This window comes from Melanerpes formicivorus, unplaced genomic scaffold (genome assembly GCF_026170545.1).
Source record: "Melanerpes formicivorus ecotype bairdi unplaced genomic scaffold, bMelFor1.0.p_v2 SCAF_6, whole genome shotgun sequence".
Taxonomy (NCBI): Eukaryota; Metazoa; Chordata; class Aves; order Piciformes; family Picidae; genus Melanerpes; species Melanerpes formicivorus.
Window position 1 is genome coordinate 4,435,850 of NW_027142358.1, and position 14,936 is coordinate 4,450,785.

General features: G+C 45.5%; 1 protein-coding gene across 2 annotated transcripts in view; it reads right to left on the reverse strand.

Moving 5' to 3' along the window:
- Nucleotides 1–5,474, reverse strand: part of RBM20 (RNA binding motif protein 20) — a 114,375-nt gene extending 108,901 nt beyond the window's left edge. For both annotated transcript variants that reach the window (XM_068139391.1, XM_068139390.1), the window contains exon 1: nucleotides 5,317–5,474. In XM_068139391.1, coding sequence (XP_067995492.1) covers nucleotides 5,317–5,459 — 143 coding nt within the window. In that variant the 5' untranslated portion in view covers nucleotides 5,460–5,474. The remainder of the gene's footprint in view (nucleotides 1–5,316) is intronic.
- Between the last annotated feature and the right edge of the window lie 9,462 nt (nucleotides 5,475–14,936).

The following is a 14,936-nucleotide window of genomic DNA, read 5'->3' on the forward strand; positions in this document are numbered from 1 at the left end:
GCTGATAATACAAGGCAGATTCTACGCAGATGTTTGCATGCAAGGCATTGTTTTTTTTCCTGATTTCTTTCCACTTTGCATCTCTGTGCTCCCTCTTCAAACCTTAAATTCAATTTTCTTGGGCTTTTCTCGAGTTTTAAAACAAACCAGCAAAAAAACCCCACTCAAAATACAACCAACCAGGAAACAAAACACAAACACAACAGATTTCAAGACAAAGCAAGCCACACTTGAAATTACTTTTATTTTAAATGGAGAACATTTGTATGACTAAGTCCTCTTTAGGCTTTGGGTCACACCTTCTATGCAGGAGGAATCACTGGTTTCCACCCCCCCCAGAAAATGTATTTTGTTAAAAGTACTTTGAATGTGAAATGTTAAGAAAACTAAATGTTAAAAGAGAAATTTTAATTACCAGACTCAAAGGTAATTATCACAGCTCATGATACTTTTTGTAAGCAATTAAACTTAGAAGTGAAGCAGCCCACAGGTGTCCCTGTCCCTGCCTCCTCCCAGCCCCACCATACACACATGCTTCTTTTTTTTTTTTTTAACACACATTTTAAGCTCTGATTTTAATGTCAGGAAAAGTCTTAGAGTAGTTTCATCTGAATAGTTACACAGCAAGGACACAGATAATTCCAAGGAAATTAACGTTGTCTCACTGTGTGTTTCGTAACATACAGAGAGGATCAATGGGAAACAAAAGGAGGAGTTTAATAATGCAGGTTTGGTTCCCACATTCCCTGGCAAGTCTCACACTACGCATTCTGCTTTTTCAGCCCCTGCCCCTTGTTTCGGTAAAGCTTCTCAGCTAAGACTGCAACAGTGTTCTCTATTTTGTTTTCATCTCCATTGAGGGCTGTTACAGTTGTTACAGCACGAGTTTTCAGGGCTCTGTTGGGCAGGGAAGCCACTCAGATTTTGGAGATGTACTTTAAAAGGCAAATAAATACAGAAAGCCTGGATCAGTAACAGTAAGAAGAGAAACAGTAAAACCAGTGTTTCTGCTAATGTCCCCTTGTTAAGTATCAGTTCAGCCTTTGCCATATAAGCCAAACTATTTGCCATGACTAATGTATATAATGGGAGTACATTTCATATTTTATCTCTCTTGAGAGACCCTGAGTTGGGGGGGGGGGGGGATAGACAAAGAAAAAAGAAAAATGCTATACTTTACACAAAATAAAAGCATAATGAAGCAAATAAGTAACAAAATCTCCAAAATCACATGCTTAACATAATAGGTTTAAGAAAAAAAGTTGGAGGTTATTTTCCCCCAACAACTTTCCTCCTCTCTGCTATAGGAAATAAAAGACTCAAAAGCATTCAGCACCAGCCTGCTTACTCCTCTCTGCCCCCAGAACTGGCACAAACTGATGACAACTCAGGCGCAGATGTTAGAAATTCCATTTTCCTCCTAGAGAAGCTCAAAATCTCCAGGGCACAACCCCTTAGGAAAAAAAAGAATACATTAACTTTGGATTTCCCCCCCATTGTTACAAGATGTCTTTATTCCATTTGCAAAAAACAAAGTTATGCTGCTGTATCAACACAGGGAGTTAAAAACCACTCCGTTTCCACCGGACAGATATTACCCATGACAAATCATTAGAATCAAAAGCACGCAGCCAGCCATTAAAACATATAAGGAGATTGCATTTCAATACAGTTATGTCTCCTTTAATTATGGAGTTTATTTGAAGCATGTTTGAAGTGAGAACTCTCACAGAAAGCAGTCTCTGCAACACCTTCATAGTTACCCCAGGACCACCACCCAATCCTTCCTCTCAGTTATTTCCAGCCAGTTGCTCCATCAGTTACTTCCATTGCTAGTTGCCATGAGTCACAGTATTGATAGTATTGATACTGGCAGTATTAATAGCAGTCTCCACTCTTTCATACTGCTTAGGCACTCAATCTTAAGAGCAGGTGCTAAAAGTTGTCACACGCTGAGCTGTCATCTAAAAAAAAACCCCATCAAAATCACATTTTGCAATGTAATTGCAAATTATAAACAAAACCCCCACACCGCCAAGAAAACTTTTCTCCTAAGAGCAAGCTTAGCATCAGAGGGAGAAACCCCCCAAACCAAACCCAAACCAGCAGTTCCAAAAACGCTATCCAACCTTTCAGTGCAGAACAGGTATCTGGGGACTCCTCAGAGATATGCCAAAAGTGTTTCACTTGCCAATACCACAGACCCTAACCTGCATTTCCACTGCTTCCACATAACCACAGCAGAAAACACTTATGACCACTAACCAACCCCATTGCAACTGTCCTCCATCTTCTCAGTTTCCCCCTTTATTTCATATGCAAGCACAGGGTTTTGCAAGTCATTCTCTGCAGTGTGGAAATCCAGCTTTTCCATCCCAGCTCTATGACTTCAGGAACTGATTTGACTGCAACAAGGCTTTTAGTTTTGGAAAATGAGAAGTTTCTTCCCATCAAAGATTACAACAACCTGCACAGATAAAAAGCTTTAACTGTGAAGCTTATTACTGGACCTCTATTATCAACTGAAATGATGGTGTCACTCAGGGGGGAAAAGTACAACATGTAGGCGCCCCATTTCAATTGATATATTATTGTAGTCAAGTACTAGCTGCAAAGAATTTCAAACTAAGAATTCAGTCACATTTTATCATTAAAATTCCATTTACAAACGTTAAAGCAGAGAGGCATTTAAAGAATATGGTAACATGCTACCTAGGTTGCATGAGTTCAGCCACTGTAGCTGCTACAAACACCATTTCAGAGCCCTAATGTTGTTAAATACTTGTTCAGTGGTCATTATTCACAGTGAAAGTTTATCAGCTGCTCGGGTAGGAAGTAATTTTTGTTTAATTATATTGGTGTTCACCTAACATCGGTAAAGTTTTTTAACAGAAAAAGAAAGGAATCCCGAGGGTTTTTAAAGTTTAAATGGCACAATAAAAATCAGAGTCATCGAAACAAGGAGATCCAGTTAAACACCAGGAGATTTTATGACCTCCCCGCCGTCAGTGGCTGCAGACTTACCTAGACTAAAAGTAAAAAGATGGCAACTGTTAAAAAAGAAAAGAAACCAAAGTGCTTGGGAAATGAGAATGTTTTCTTTCCTAGCAATGACTTGATTTTGTGGAAGATTCATTACTTTCCCTTCCATCCTATTTTGCCAGTCAGAGCACTTGTCATATTAGAAACAAATTGAGAAGAGCAATTTAAGATATTCCCTAACGTCTTCCTTCCCACCCATCACCAAATATTCAACTCGGACTATAAACCGCCAAGTTGTTACCAGTAAAGCGAAACATAGTGTTCCTGAGTTTCCAATTTAATTCAGGATAGAGATCTCTTACTCATCAGGTAAACACAGAGGCACACACCAAATTGTGCTGCACGATTACACCACCACACGATCAAGTTGCAGGACCTTAGATGGAGACGTTCGACATTTGCTATTTTGTGTCACGTTACCATGACAAAGAACGGTCCGAACGTGGCCCCTCTCTCCAACCTTTCCATTAAAGATAGGCCCGAATGGAAACCATTTAAAGTTTTCCTACCTATGATTTGCTAGCAGGCACGACCAGCAAAAGCCACAGTGCCTCTGCACACAACACATGCCACATTAGAAACATAATCATGAAGCAGTCTCAACAGCTTCACCTATCTGACTATCGCGTCCACACAAAGTCTTGATCGATGTGACAAAACAAGGCCCATGTTTAGAGACCATACTTTAAACCTTGAGACTGATTTTGGCTAAGTACAAATTACCATTCATAGGTAGAGCTGCAGCTGCCCAGCAGCTTGAGGAACAGACCGTTAACTTTCAAGTTTCAATGCAAACTTGCAAGTCTGTATTTCCAGTTAGGAACAAAATCGTGGGTAGCGAGAAGTGTCAACGTTTTCACAATTCAGTTACAAAGCACGGCTGAAAAGCAACTCAACAAAAATAAACCCAAGCTCTGAGAAATTTACGGGCCATGCTCCACAGCAACTTTAACAGTCCCGTTTCATACATATTTATAATGCAATTCCCGACTTAAAATAACGTCCAGACTCAAAAGTTTGCAGTAGCGTTAAAGCACACGCGCGCATATGTATTTATCTACGTAGACATGTGTATTTTGTAAACACAAGGGAGAGGACTGAAATTATTTCCTCCGTTAGTTACATTGTTGGGGTTTGTTGACAAACTGGTAAAAGAGGTGACCTAGCCCAGTGCCTTTCATAAAACAGTTGTTGCAGGAGAGCGGCACTAGCCCAGCGGTGAGGCCGCCGCAGCTCAACAGTGCCTTGTGTCATCCTGGCACGTCGCTTGTCGGACGGGCACAGCCTCAGTCCCGTTGGTGGCCTGGGACATCACGTCAAAAGCGTTTCTCGCCCCACGCTGCTGCGCAGCGCCCAGCGTCCTACTCGCCAGCTCGAGAAGCAAATCTTAAAAGTAATAGAAGGCAATGCTAACGGCTCCCTAACTGGGCGTTAGTAAGTTTACTGCTGTTAGAAGCCTCTATGTTTTCTACCACGTTACGACTCGTGAAAAATCAGATCCAGCGCATGCAACCATCTTGAATCTGCACAGATAACTGAAGCGTTTCTCAAGCTTCACGTACTAACTATGGAGCATTTGGGTTGTCTTCAAGCTTCTCAATTAGCCAGCGCGTCTGGGTAACAAAAGTACTTTTCCCTTCTCTTTCCGAACGGAAAATGAAACAGCAAAATCCCACTCGCACCGCTGCCCTCGTTAACGAGCCTTCCAGGCGTGCACAGGTTACTTTTGCCGTGGCACTTTTGCCGAGATGAGATCGTTGCTGGCATCACACGAGCCCCTGCCCCAGGCCCGAGAGGGAGAGACCGGCGCCCCGAGCAGCGCAGCGGCTGGCGGGCACAGCGGGCGGGCGACAGGCACAGCGGGCGGCCACACGCACCGCCGCACGGCCTCCAGCACGGAAAGGCCAGGAAAACTTTCCCAACCGAGCTCCCAGAGCAGATGCGACGCCGGGGCGACCCCTCGGAAAAGAGACACAAGGACTCGCAGAGCAGACACGTCTGGGGAGCGGGACCAGTTCTAACCTTCGCTGTATACGTGCCCCGCATCAGAGGGGACGGCCCCGTCACCGGGCGCCGTACCGGGCGGCGGAGGCGAGGCTTAGCCCCGTAGGGCACCGTTCGGCCAGGGCCGGTGCCGGGCCGACCCTCCACCCGCCCGGCTGTCAGTCTGGCCGCGGGGGAGGAAGGGGGGCACCGTCGCCGGGAAGGGAGAGCAACCCGCGCCTGCCCGCGTTCCCGCCCTCCCGGCCCGGCGGAACACGGGGTGGTTCTTACTTGTGGAGGAGCTGGGGCAGGCTGGGCGGCGGCGGCATCCCTCGGCCGGGGCCCCGGCTGGGGGCTCCACTGTGGGCATCGCTCTCCGGCGGGTCAGGGCCGCGGGGGGTCGGGGCCTGGCTCATGGCAGCAGCGGGGACCATACGGGGAGGCCCCTGCGGTGGGAGGCGCGGGTGGCCGCGCAACCCTCCGCCGCGGCGGCGGGAGGGAGGAAGAGAAGGAGGGGGCAGAGGACCGGCCCTGGAGGCAACCGAGCTCCCCCCGCCACCCCCCTCTCGCCGGGCTGCAGCCGGGCTGGCGACCGCAGGACAGGCAGCCCCCTGCACTGAGCCCGCCCTGCGGGAGGGCTGCCGCTACCGGCCGGGGGCGGCCGGCGCCGCACGGGAGCCCAGCAGCGCTGGCGGGGCAGGGGGGGGGCGGGCGATGCCCCCGGCCAGCCCCCCACCCCCCGCCGTGGGCCGCGCCCTCTCCCGCCGGCCCCACCTGGGCGCCGGGCCCGCTCCCTCCCTCCGCCGCCGGCACCTGCCCGGCGGCACAGCCAGCCAGCCCGGGGCAGCCCGGCGGCTGGCACAAACGGGTTTGCCCCGCGGCCCGGCAGGAGCAGGGTGCTCGGGGCTTGCTCCGGGGGCTGTGCTTGGAAAGGCGCAGGCGGTGTGGGAAGGAGCGGGCGGCACTGGCTTGTTGACGCCCTGGCAGTGGTTTACAAACATCAAATCTTGCCCCTTCCCAAGGGCAGGGGGGGGAAAGTGTGCGTATTATCTTAATCCGTAACCAGTAACACCTCTGCAGAAATGCTATTAGTCATTTATCAGACATAAGCTACGTCAGCTGATACAAACGGGAGAGTATGCCCCAGCCAACACCATAAACCTTCTCGAGTAACAGTCATCCCTAAAGCAAATCTCCTGCCTCAACCACAGAACTTGCTTTTAATAACGGATCATCAGTCTGGGGCTCCCGCCTTCCAAACACATGCAACGGTGGAATCAAGACCTACCCACAAGACTTCAGCCACTGCCCTAGGAACCCCGGATTAAGGGCTGGAATTGTCACACAATGACATAGTGTGACAAAAAAGTTTTACCTGCCCGTATTTCGGGAGGACATTTCAGATGTCCGGTGAAGCAGAAACTCTGCTGCTTCGTGCTCTGTCTGTTAGAGAGGACTGACTCCAAGGCTATCATCATATTTGCTCCTGCACTGCATCTGTGTGCTGTGCGCCCTCCCCCAACACACACACACCCCGAGGAAAGCAGAAACATCCTGTCTGCTTTGAAAAATTAATCCTAATTCAGGGGAGAGATTAAATCTGGAGGGGGTCAGGTTCTCTTCCCCTCTGCACCTGGCACAGTCATTTAGCACTATGTAGCCTTGTAAATGGGTACAAAATAATACCACCAGTGACTGGAAAATTCGCAGTTATTTGCCTTTATCACGTACTTTGCACTTTGCAGATGGAGAGCACTGACCAGGTGCAGGGCAGTGGGGAATCAGGCTGTATTTTGGTTGCACAAGTACTTAGTAGTAATGGAACACCAAATGCACCTTCTAAAACCTAATGGCAGTCAATAGTTGTTCAGACACATTGACAGCACACTATATGCTGGTAAATACCAACAACAGAGCTTCACATCATAGAATTATAGAATCAATAAGGTTGGAAAAGACCTCAAAGATCATCAAGTCCAACCTGTCACCCAACACCTCATGACTACTAAACCATGGCTTCAAGTTCCACGTCCAATCCCTTTTTGAACATGTCCAGGGTGTTCCTTTCCCTCGAGGAAGAAGATTTTGCAGTATTAGTTGTTTTCTGGTTCAGCGAGGGCCAAAGAGTGATCAGTGCTGTGTAGCTAACAGATGGCTGATCTTCCACCAAAGGACAGGTAAGATCTGGCAGACAGGTGAGGCAACATGCAGAAACAAAAATTTCCCATGCAGTGCTCTCTTTGCCTGAGGTTTGCTATGAGTCTCAGGTGTGCACTGACCACACTGATCATCCAGGGGAAAAAAAAAAACCAACAAAGAAAAAAGTGTGTGAATTTCCTGCTTATAGCAGCAGAGAAAGCCCTTGAGATACCAAGCAACAGCCACCTTCTTCTGCCTGTAATTCTTTGAGGAAGTGAAAGATGGTGACTCATGGCTTAGAGGGCAGCGAGAGCACAGCTATGACACTAATGCATGGCTCTGGATTAGAAGGTGGATAGTCACAAGAACGTGTTACTTCACACAGACAGTTACATTACATCATTTGTAAAAATGGATCAAGTGTGTTTTACTAGGCACTATTATTTCTGCATTTAATACATACACTGTACAACCTGGCATTCAGACTCAGCATGGGGTCTTAAAACTCTACAAAGGCTCTCTCCATTCACTCTCTTTAAAGCCACAGTCTTCAACTCTATGTCTGCTTTCCATCAAGGTTTTCTCTCTTTTTCTGTCACACCACTGTATTTGGCTTGGCGTGATCTGATGTGGCAGGGGCACTACCCCCCTCATCCCCAGCTGGTCCCTGCTGAGGTATTTCACTGGTTGGCCTACATGGAAATAAATGAGTGGGTGTGTTGCTGCTTGTGAACAAGCACAGACTGATGGACGTTCCTGATCTCTCTTACCCAGGAAATCAACATGAAGGGTTTTCTGACCAAGCTTTACAGTATTTCTGGAGTGCTGCCAGAAGAAGAACAGTAGCTGGGCCAGGCAGCATAGTTTTAGGATTTTGCTGTAGAACTGAACAAGTGCAAACTGCTCTGTATTTGCCTGTTCTCCTAATACAGAATGTGGTTGCTTATGCACATAGAGAAATCCTGTCTGTAAGGTCTTTTCCTCAGCTAGAGTCACATTCTGTGTTAGTATAGCTGTCAGCTAAGGGTGATTTTGGCAATGAACTTGGCAAAACACTGCCTTGCCTGTTGCTGATGTCAAATTTATTAAACATGTATGATTTTTTAGATTAAAACTTGATCATCTCAAAGCATCTCTGCCATAGGTATTAATGAGCACTCATGCAGAAAGACACTGAAGCTAATCAATTCAGCTGAGATTAATATGATTACTGAATCTCCAAGTGTGGTTAAAAAACAACCATCACCTTTTACAATGCCTTTTATTGCTTTGCCAGTTAGGTCTGCATGCTGAAACCAAAATCCTGATATAACTGCTGTTCTAACATGCACAAGTATAAATTAGAAGCGACTCTCTGGTATACATGAGCTCATGGCCAGAATATTTCACTTTGAGGAGGGTAAATTCTGCCAGCACAGGCAGAACACATGAAAAAAAGTAGAAAAGTGATGGAGCCAGACACACAGAGGATACTGTGTCCCCAAATAGCATCAAATAACAAAAATAACTGCAACTTCATTGCTTTAAGAGATCAATTAACACAGAGTTACACAGCAGCAAGGAAACACATCTAAGAATAAAAGATTATATCAAGTCAATATGTCTACTAGCCAACTAAGACCTTTCTTTGGTTCATGCCTGAACCTGTTTGTTTCTCTGTGATCTGAAACTTTATCTTTTGTGAATTCAATAGCCTAAATGTAATCCTCTGTGAAATTAATATATAATCAAGTCTCCATTATCAGGTACTGTCTAAGTACTTCTGGGCCACAGTTGGCCTGCTCATGAGCATTGTGCCCTAACGTAAACATCCTGCTCAGTTAAGCTGCAAAGTGCAGAATCAGTGTAGGTACCACTGTACACGTAACATGGCTTATTCCCAAACGGGGCAGGACACCCAGAAATAATGGAGAATGAACTCTGGCTTTTACTGTTTCTACAGCACACAGGAATTTCAATTCATGCTTACAAAGGGTGATCTAGATAGCATTGCGATGGTTCTGCTAGCAAAAATAAAATGGTCATTAAAATGCAAAAAGGATTTAATGAAGAATGAGATGTCAGCTCGTAAATAGGATTGAAGTAACATAAGTATCCAGTTGCAGGAATAAAAGACTTCATCTAGGAAGAATGGCAACATCATACTTCTTAGCACACTGCAGAGCGAGGCAGGAAAAGATTCTCTTACTCAACTTCCAGAATTAATGAAGGAAGGTAACTAGAAATCCCAGGAAAAGGATGAGAAAAAACCCTTCTGGCCTGGTGGATTATGATTACCAACACATGAACTTGTCCTTGGTTATGCTGAACCCTGTTTCTAGTGCATGTTTGCTGCTTGTTGTTTTCAATTGTTGTTTGGGTAGAGAAACTGAAGCAGAAGTCCCTGGGTATATGAAATCTGCCTTCCAGGTAAGTCTTTATTGACTTCTATGAGCTTTTGCTGTCAGCTTCTCCTGCAAAAATACTTCAGTTGGCACTGCTTTTCACTTGTTCCTTTTTTGGTGATTTCCTTTTCACTGGATGTGAAACAGGTGGCAGGTTCTTTTGCTTTGATTTCTCCTGCACCTGCGCAGACTCTGCTACTCGTGACTGCATGCCAGTGGAATGGTGATGTTCAGGAATACTCAGGGAACATCTACAAAGGACCAGGTAAAATTTATGTCAGGGCCACAGCTTGCTTTATAAACAAATTAAAAAGCTTGTCTGACATTTTAAGGTACCAGAAAGTCTCCTAATGGTTTGAAAGGAAAACGTAGGGGAGATAGAGTGCTTTAAAAGTATTTGGCTATGAGTCTAATGTTTTCATAGAGGAACAGCATCACCAGAAGAATTTGGCTAAACACATTAGGGTGAAAGCAGAAAATGAAGCTTATGAATGATGCAACAAGACAGACAGCCTTGTTCCAGACCTGTGAAAGGAGAAAGAAATTCAGGAGCTGGACTGACCACTGCAGTGATATTCATGTGCCTTCAGGATTCAAGCAGGTCAAGATGCAAAACAATAACATTTAGACGCAAGCCAGAAGACACTCAACCATGTGTAGCTGAGTTTCAAACATGCTGAGGCAGCCAGATAATGAAAGGCAAATACTGCAGACTTTTAGTCCTGATGCAGAACAACATGGAATAAATGAATGTTGTCCTTTCGCATTTGCTGTGAAGAGCTGTACAGCCCCCCAGCACCTCAAGCTAGTGACAGTATAATCCTCAATTCACATATTGTAAATTTAGAAAAGATTGGAATGTGCAACTGATCATACCTAGGATGTTTACACATGCTGTTTGATCCCAAAATACTGGCTTATGTCATTAATGGCTTGTGTCATGCTCCCTTCTAGCTTCTGAATGGCAAATGTTTACCATTTTAACTATTATTAGCCAACTGCTTAAAGAAAAGCAAAAATAAATCATAGAAAGCATAATGGGTACAGTAGAAAAAAAGTTTAACTGATCTGAGAAGCAACTGTGCTTTAAAAGAAACCCTTGGAGTTACTTTTGGCTCTTGAGAGATAACCAAAGCATGCATATTAATAACCCAACTTATCTTTCCATGCCTTCATTATTACATACTTCAATTCATATCACGATGTAACTGGTCTGCTTCCAGTCATCCTCACTTCTGGTTCTCATCCTTCATCACCACAGAAGCATAAGAGAACTTGTAATAATTGCTTATTTATTTACCCCGTGGCTTTCTGATGCAGGTGTGCTTATACTGGGGACTTTTTCCTCTCATTCCCAAAGCTGTGGACAATATTGAGTATCCCTTCACTAGTAGTGAATATAGCCATAATTAATATACTTACTGCAGATCTGACTTCAGCCATTTTGAATTTTTAAGCATGTAAGATTAGAAATAATATCCAGCCTGTAAAATGCTTCATTTTTCCCAGCCTATAAATACTAATTCTTCAAGCCCTGTGAGGACAGGCTGAGGGAGCTGGGGTTGCTTAGCCTGGAGAAGAGGAGGCTTAGGGGAGAGACCTTATTGCTCTCTACAACTACCTGAAGGGAGGTTGTAGCCAGGTGAGGGTTGGTCTCTTCTCCCAGGCAACCAGCACCAGAACAAGAGGACACAGTCTCAAGCTGCACCAGGGGAGGGTTAGGCTGGATGTTAGGATGGATGTCAGGAAGAAGTTCTTCACAGAAAGAGTGACTGGCCATTGGAATGGGCTGCCCAGGGAGGTGGTGGAGTCATCATCACTGGAAGTGTTTAAGAGGAGTCTGGATGAAGTACTTGGTGCCATGGTTTAGTTGATTAGATGGTGTTGGGTGATAAGTTGGACTTGATGATCTCAAAGGTCTTTTCCAACCTGGTTAATTCTATTTTAGTCTATTAATAATGTGCATGCAAGGTCTGTGAATAATAAAGGCAAAGTGTAAACCTTAATGGCTTCTCTCCCCGTTCAAAACCACAGATTTTTGCAAAACTGCTGAGTACCATTTGACAGGGATGAATATTACTGACACTAAGGAATAAACTGAACATAATTTAGAAAGCAAAACAGACCCTTTTCAAATCTTATGTGAAGACAACTGATTTCCAAAAGTATGCCTAAGTATTAGAGTATGACCACTGCACATCTTATGTGTTTGTAACTGTTGTTTGGCCATGGGGATTTTAGAGTAGAATAGAATAGAATAGAATAAACCAGGTTGGAAGAGACCTTCAAGATCATCACGTCCAACCTGTCATCCAACACCACCTAATCAACTAACCCTTGTAACCAAGCACCCTGTCAAGTCTCCTCCTGAACACCTCCAGTGACGGCGACTCCACCACCTCCCCGGGCAGTCCATTCCAATGGGCAATCACTCTCTCTGTGTAAAACTTCCTCCTGACCTCCAGCCTGAACTTCCCCTGGCGCAGCCTGAGACTGTGTCCTCTTGTTCTGGTGCTGGTTGCCTGGGAGAAGAGACCAACCTCTGCCTGTTTACAACCCCCCTTCAGGTAGTTGTAGAGAGCGATAAGGTCACCCCTGAGTCTCCTCCTTTCCAGGCTAAGCAGCCCCAGCTCCCTTAGTCTCTCCTCATAGGGCTTGTGCTCCAAGCCCCTCACTAACTTCGTTGCCCTTCTCTGGACTCGTTCCAGCAAGTCAACATCCTTCCTAAACTGAGGGGCCCAGAACTGGACACAGTACTCGAGGTGTGGCCTAACCAGTGCAGTGTACAGGGGCAGAATGACCTCCCTGCTCCTGCTGGCCACACTGTTCTTAATGCAGGCCAGGATGCCATTGGCCCTCCTGGCCGCCTGGGCACACTGCAGGCTCATGTTCATCCTACCATCAACCAGTACCCCCAGGTCCCTCTCTGCCTGGCTGTTCTCCAGCCACTCTGACCCCAGCCTGTAGCACTGCATGGGGTTGTTGTGGCCAATGTGCAGAACCCGGCACTTGGATGTGTTAAATCTCATGCCGTTGGACTCTGCCCATCTGTCCAGCCTGTCAAGGTCTCTCTGCAAAGCCTCTCTACCCTCTAGCAGATCAACTCCTGTCCCCAGCTTGGTGTCATCAGCAAATTTACTGATGATAGACTCAATGCCCTCATCCAGATCATCAATAAAGATGTTAAAGAGGATGGGGCCCAGCACTGATCCCTGGGGGACTCCACTACTGACTGGCTGCCAGCTGGATGTGACACCATTCACCACCACTCTCTGGGTTTGGCCATCCAGCCAGTTCTTAACCCAGCTCAGAGTGCTGCTGTCCATCTTGTAGAGCTGGACTTTCTTAATTGAGCAAAACACTTATTTCTTTGTGAAAGTCCTCCATGTGACAAGTCATTTTAGTATCAAATCAAACTCCGTTTCACTTAGAGATGCACTTTATTATTGGCAGTTCTTATACACTGCCGAGGATGCTGAACACCAGCAGGGACTAAGCTGAGTACTTAAAGCATCTGCGTTTTAAAACAAACTAAGAAAGAGGAGGAGGTAGCTATCAAGAAAATGTTTTACTTCCTTAATAAGCAGTCCCTGGAGGTTTAGTGCTTGGCCTGCTGCCTCCAACACAAAACCCGGTTTGTGGTTTTTTAAAGTATTTTTCTGATGACATTTTGTCAGATCTATATATTGGAAACATCTGGTGGCTGATGGAGTTATCATACCCAAGCCTTTAAGCCCAGTGTGTGGTGGACAACAGGAAAAGATAAACATCACTAAAAGTAGTCAGGGATGAGAGACCTATCCCTGTCAGGAAGGCTGGTCTGGACTAAACTGACTGAGATACGCTGATGTGGTCCGTGGCAAACAGATCTATTCCTGGGACCTCTCACTTGCAAAAGATGTTCTGCAGGACTGCGTTTTTGACAGGCCACTTGTCCAAGGCCCAGCTGCTAGTGTGACCTGCCTAGGTGCTCTGACTCAGGGAAGGTGCAAAGCTCGGGCACTGCGAACACCAGAGCTGCACTGCCTCCTGATGGACCCAGGAGGGCTCCTTGCCTCTTGTCTGCTGACAAATTGCACAGCTGTGGTGTTACATGTCAGCACTTGCATGTCGGATCTCCAGAGACAAACCAGGAATGTTCTGCATGCCAGACAGTGGCACTGAGCCATTACATTGAGACAACCTTCTTGAGGGAACTGTGGGTTCTGAGTGAACAAGAAGAGTGGGGAATTTACTTACATTCTGACCTGCAGCCGTGTAAGGAGAGGCAGCCTACTGCAGCCGGGCCAGCCCTGCAGCTGAAAGAGAGGACAGCTTGCAAAAATGTGCTAAATCCGTGCAGCATTTGCTGTGTAGATACCACACTAATTTCAAACAACACCCATGGCATTTAGATAAGGTAGGTGAGACTGTATGACCCTGAAGTCCGAGGTATGCTTTCATCCACATTTGTGGTGAGCCTAAAGTTATTTGATGATGTTTATCATCATCTGGAATGCTTACAGTGGAAAACATGATCTTGCTGACCTGGAATCTAGCTCAGCTTCTGCAATCTATATATTCAGAATAAGAGTCAAGAGACAAATTCACATTGACATTTAATGCAGAGAAGCAAAGGACTTCCATGTTACCTGAAATGATCTGCTCACCTGTTGAGGTAATCTTCTAAAATTGGCCTTTCAGTTCAGAACCTACTGTTCTCCTTTAACTGAAGCAGCACAGCTGCTAACCTTTTGGCATGTCTTCCCCCTTTAGGAAAGCTGAAAGGGCTTTTAAAAGTCATATTCTTACTGGCAATCTGGAGAATCTCTGTTGGATTGTAGAAACATCATTTGTAAATAACTATCCCAGGGACACAAAATGACAAAACAGTGCTGAGAGACAGACAATTATCAAAGGTAAAATCCCAAACCATTATTGTTACCATGGAGGGGAAAAAAAATGTAACTATTATTATCTGTGATGACAGATGAGGTTATTGGAATATCTGACATCTAGAGGAGGGAAATAAGAAGAGTTTAAAAAACCCAAACCACTTGACTTGAACCCTGGAGGGCTGCTTCTTTGTTAGTTCTTTAGTAACACCTTAGTAGCAAGTTTACCTCTTCATCAGCACCTTGTGAGAATGGGGATAGAAATGGAACAGCACAGACAAATATTGAGATAAAAAGAAACCTAAAGAGCAATCAACTCACAGTCACAAATGACACAGCAAAAGTTTCACTGTCTTATAGTCTTAAAAGAAAGCATTCTTATAGGAAAAACTAGTAGAAAAACGTTGCAGAAGAGGCTAGAAGAAGGTGGATGCACAGCTTCTTGGAAAACTTCACTGACAGCTGGTGTGAGTGATTTGCTGTCAGTCTAGAAAAGCATATCATCTGGGAATCT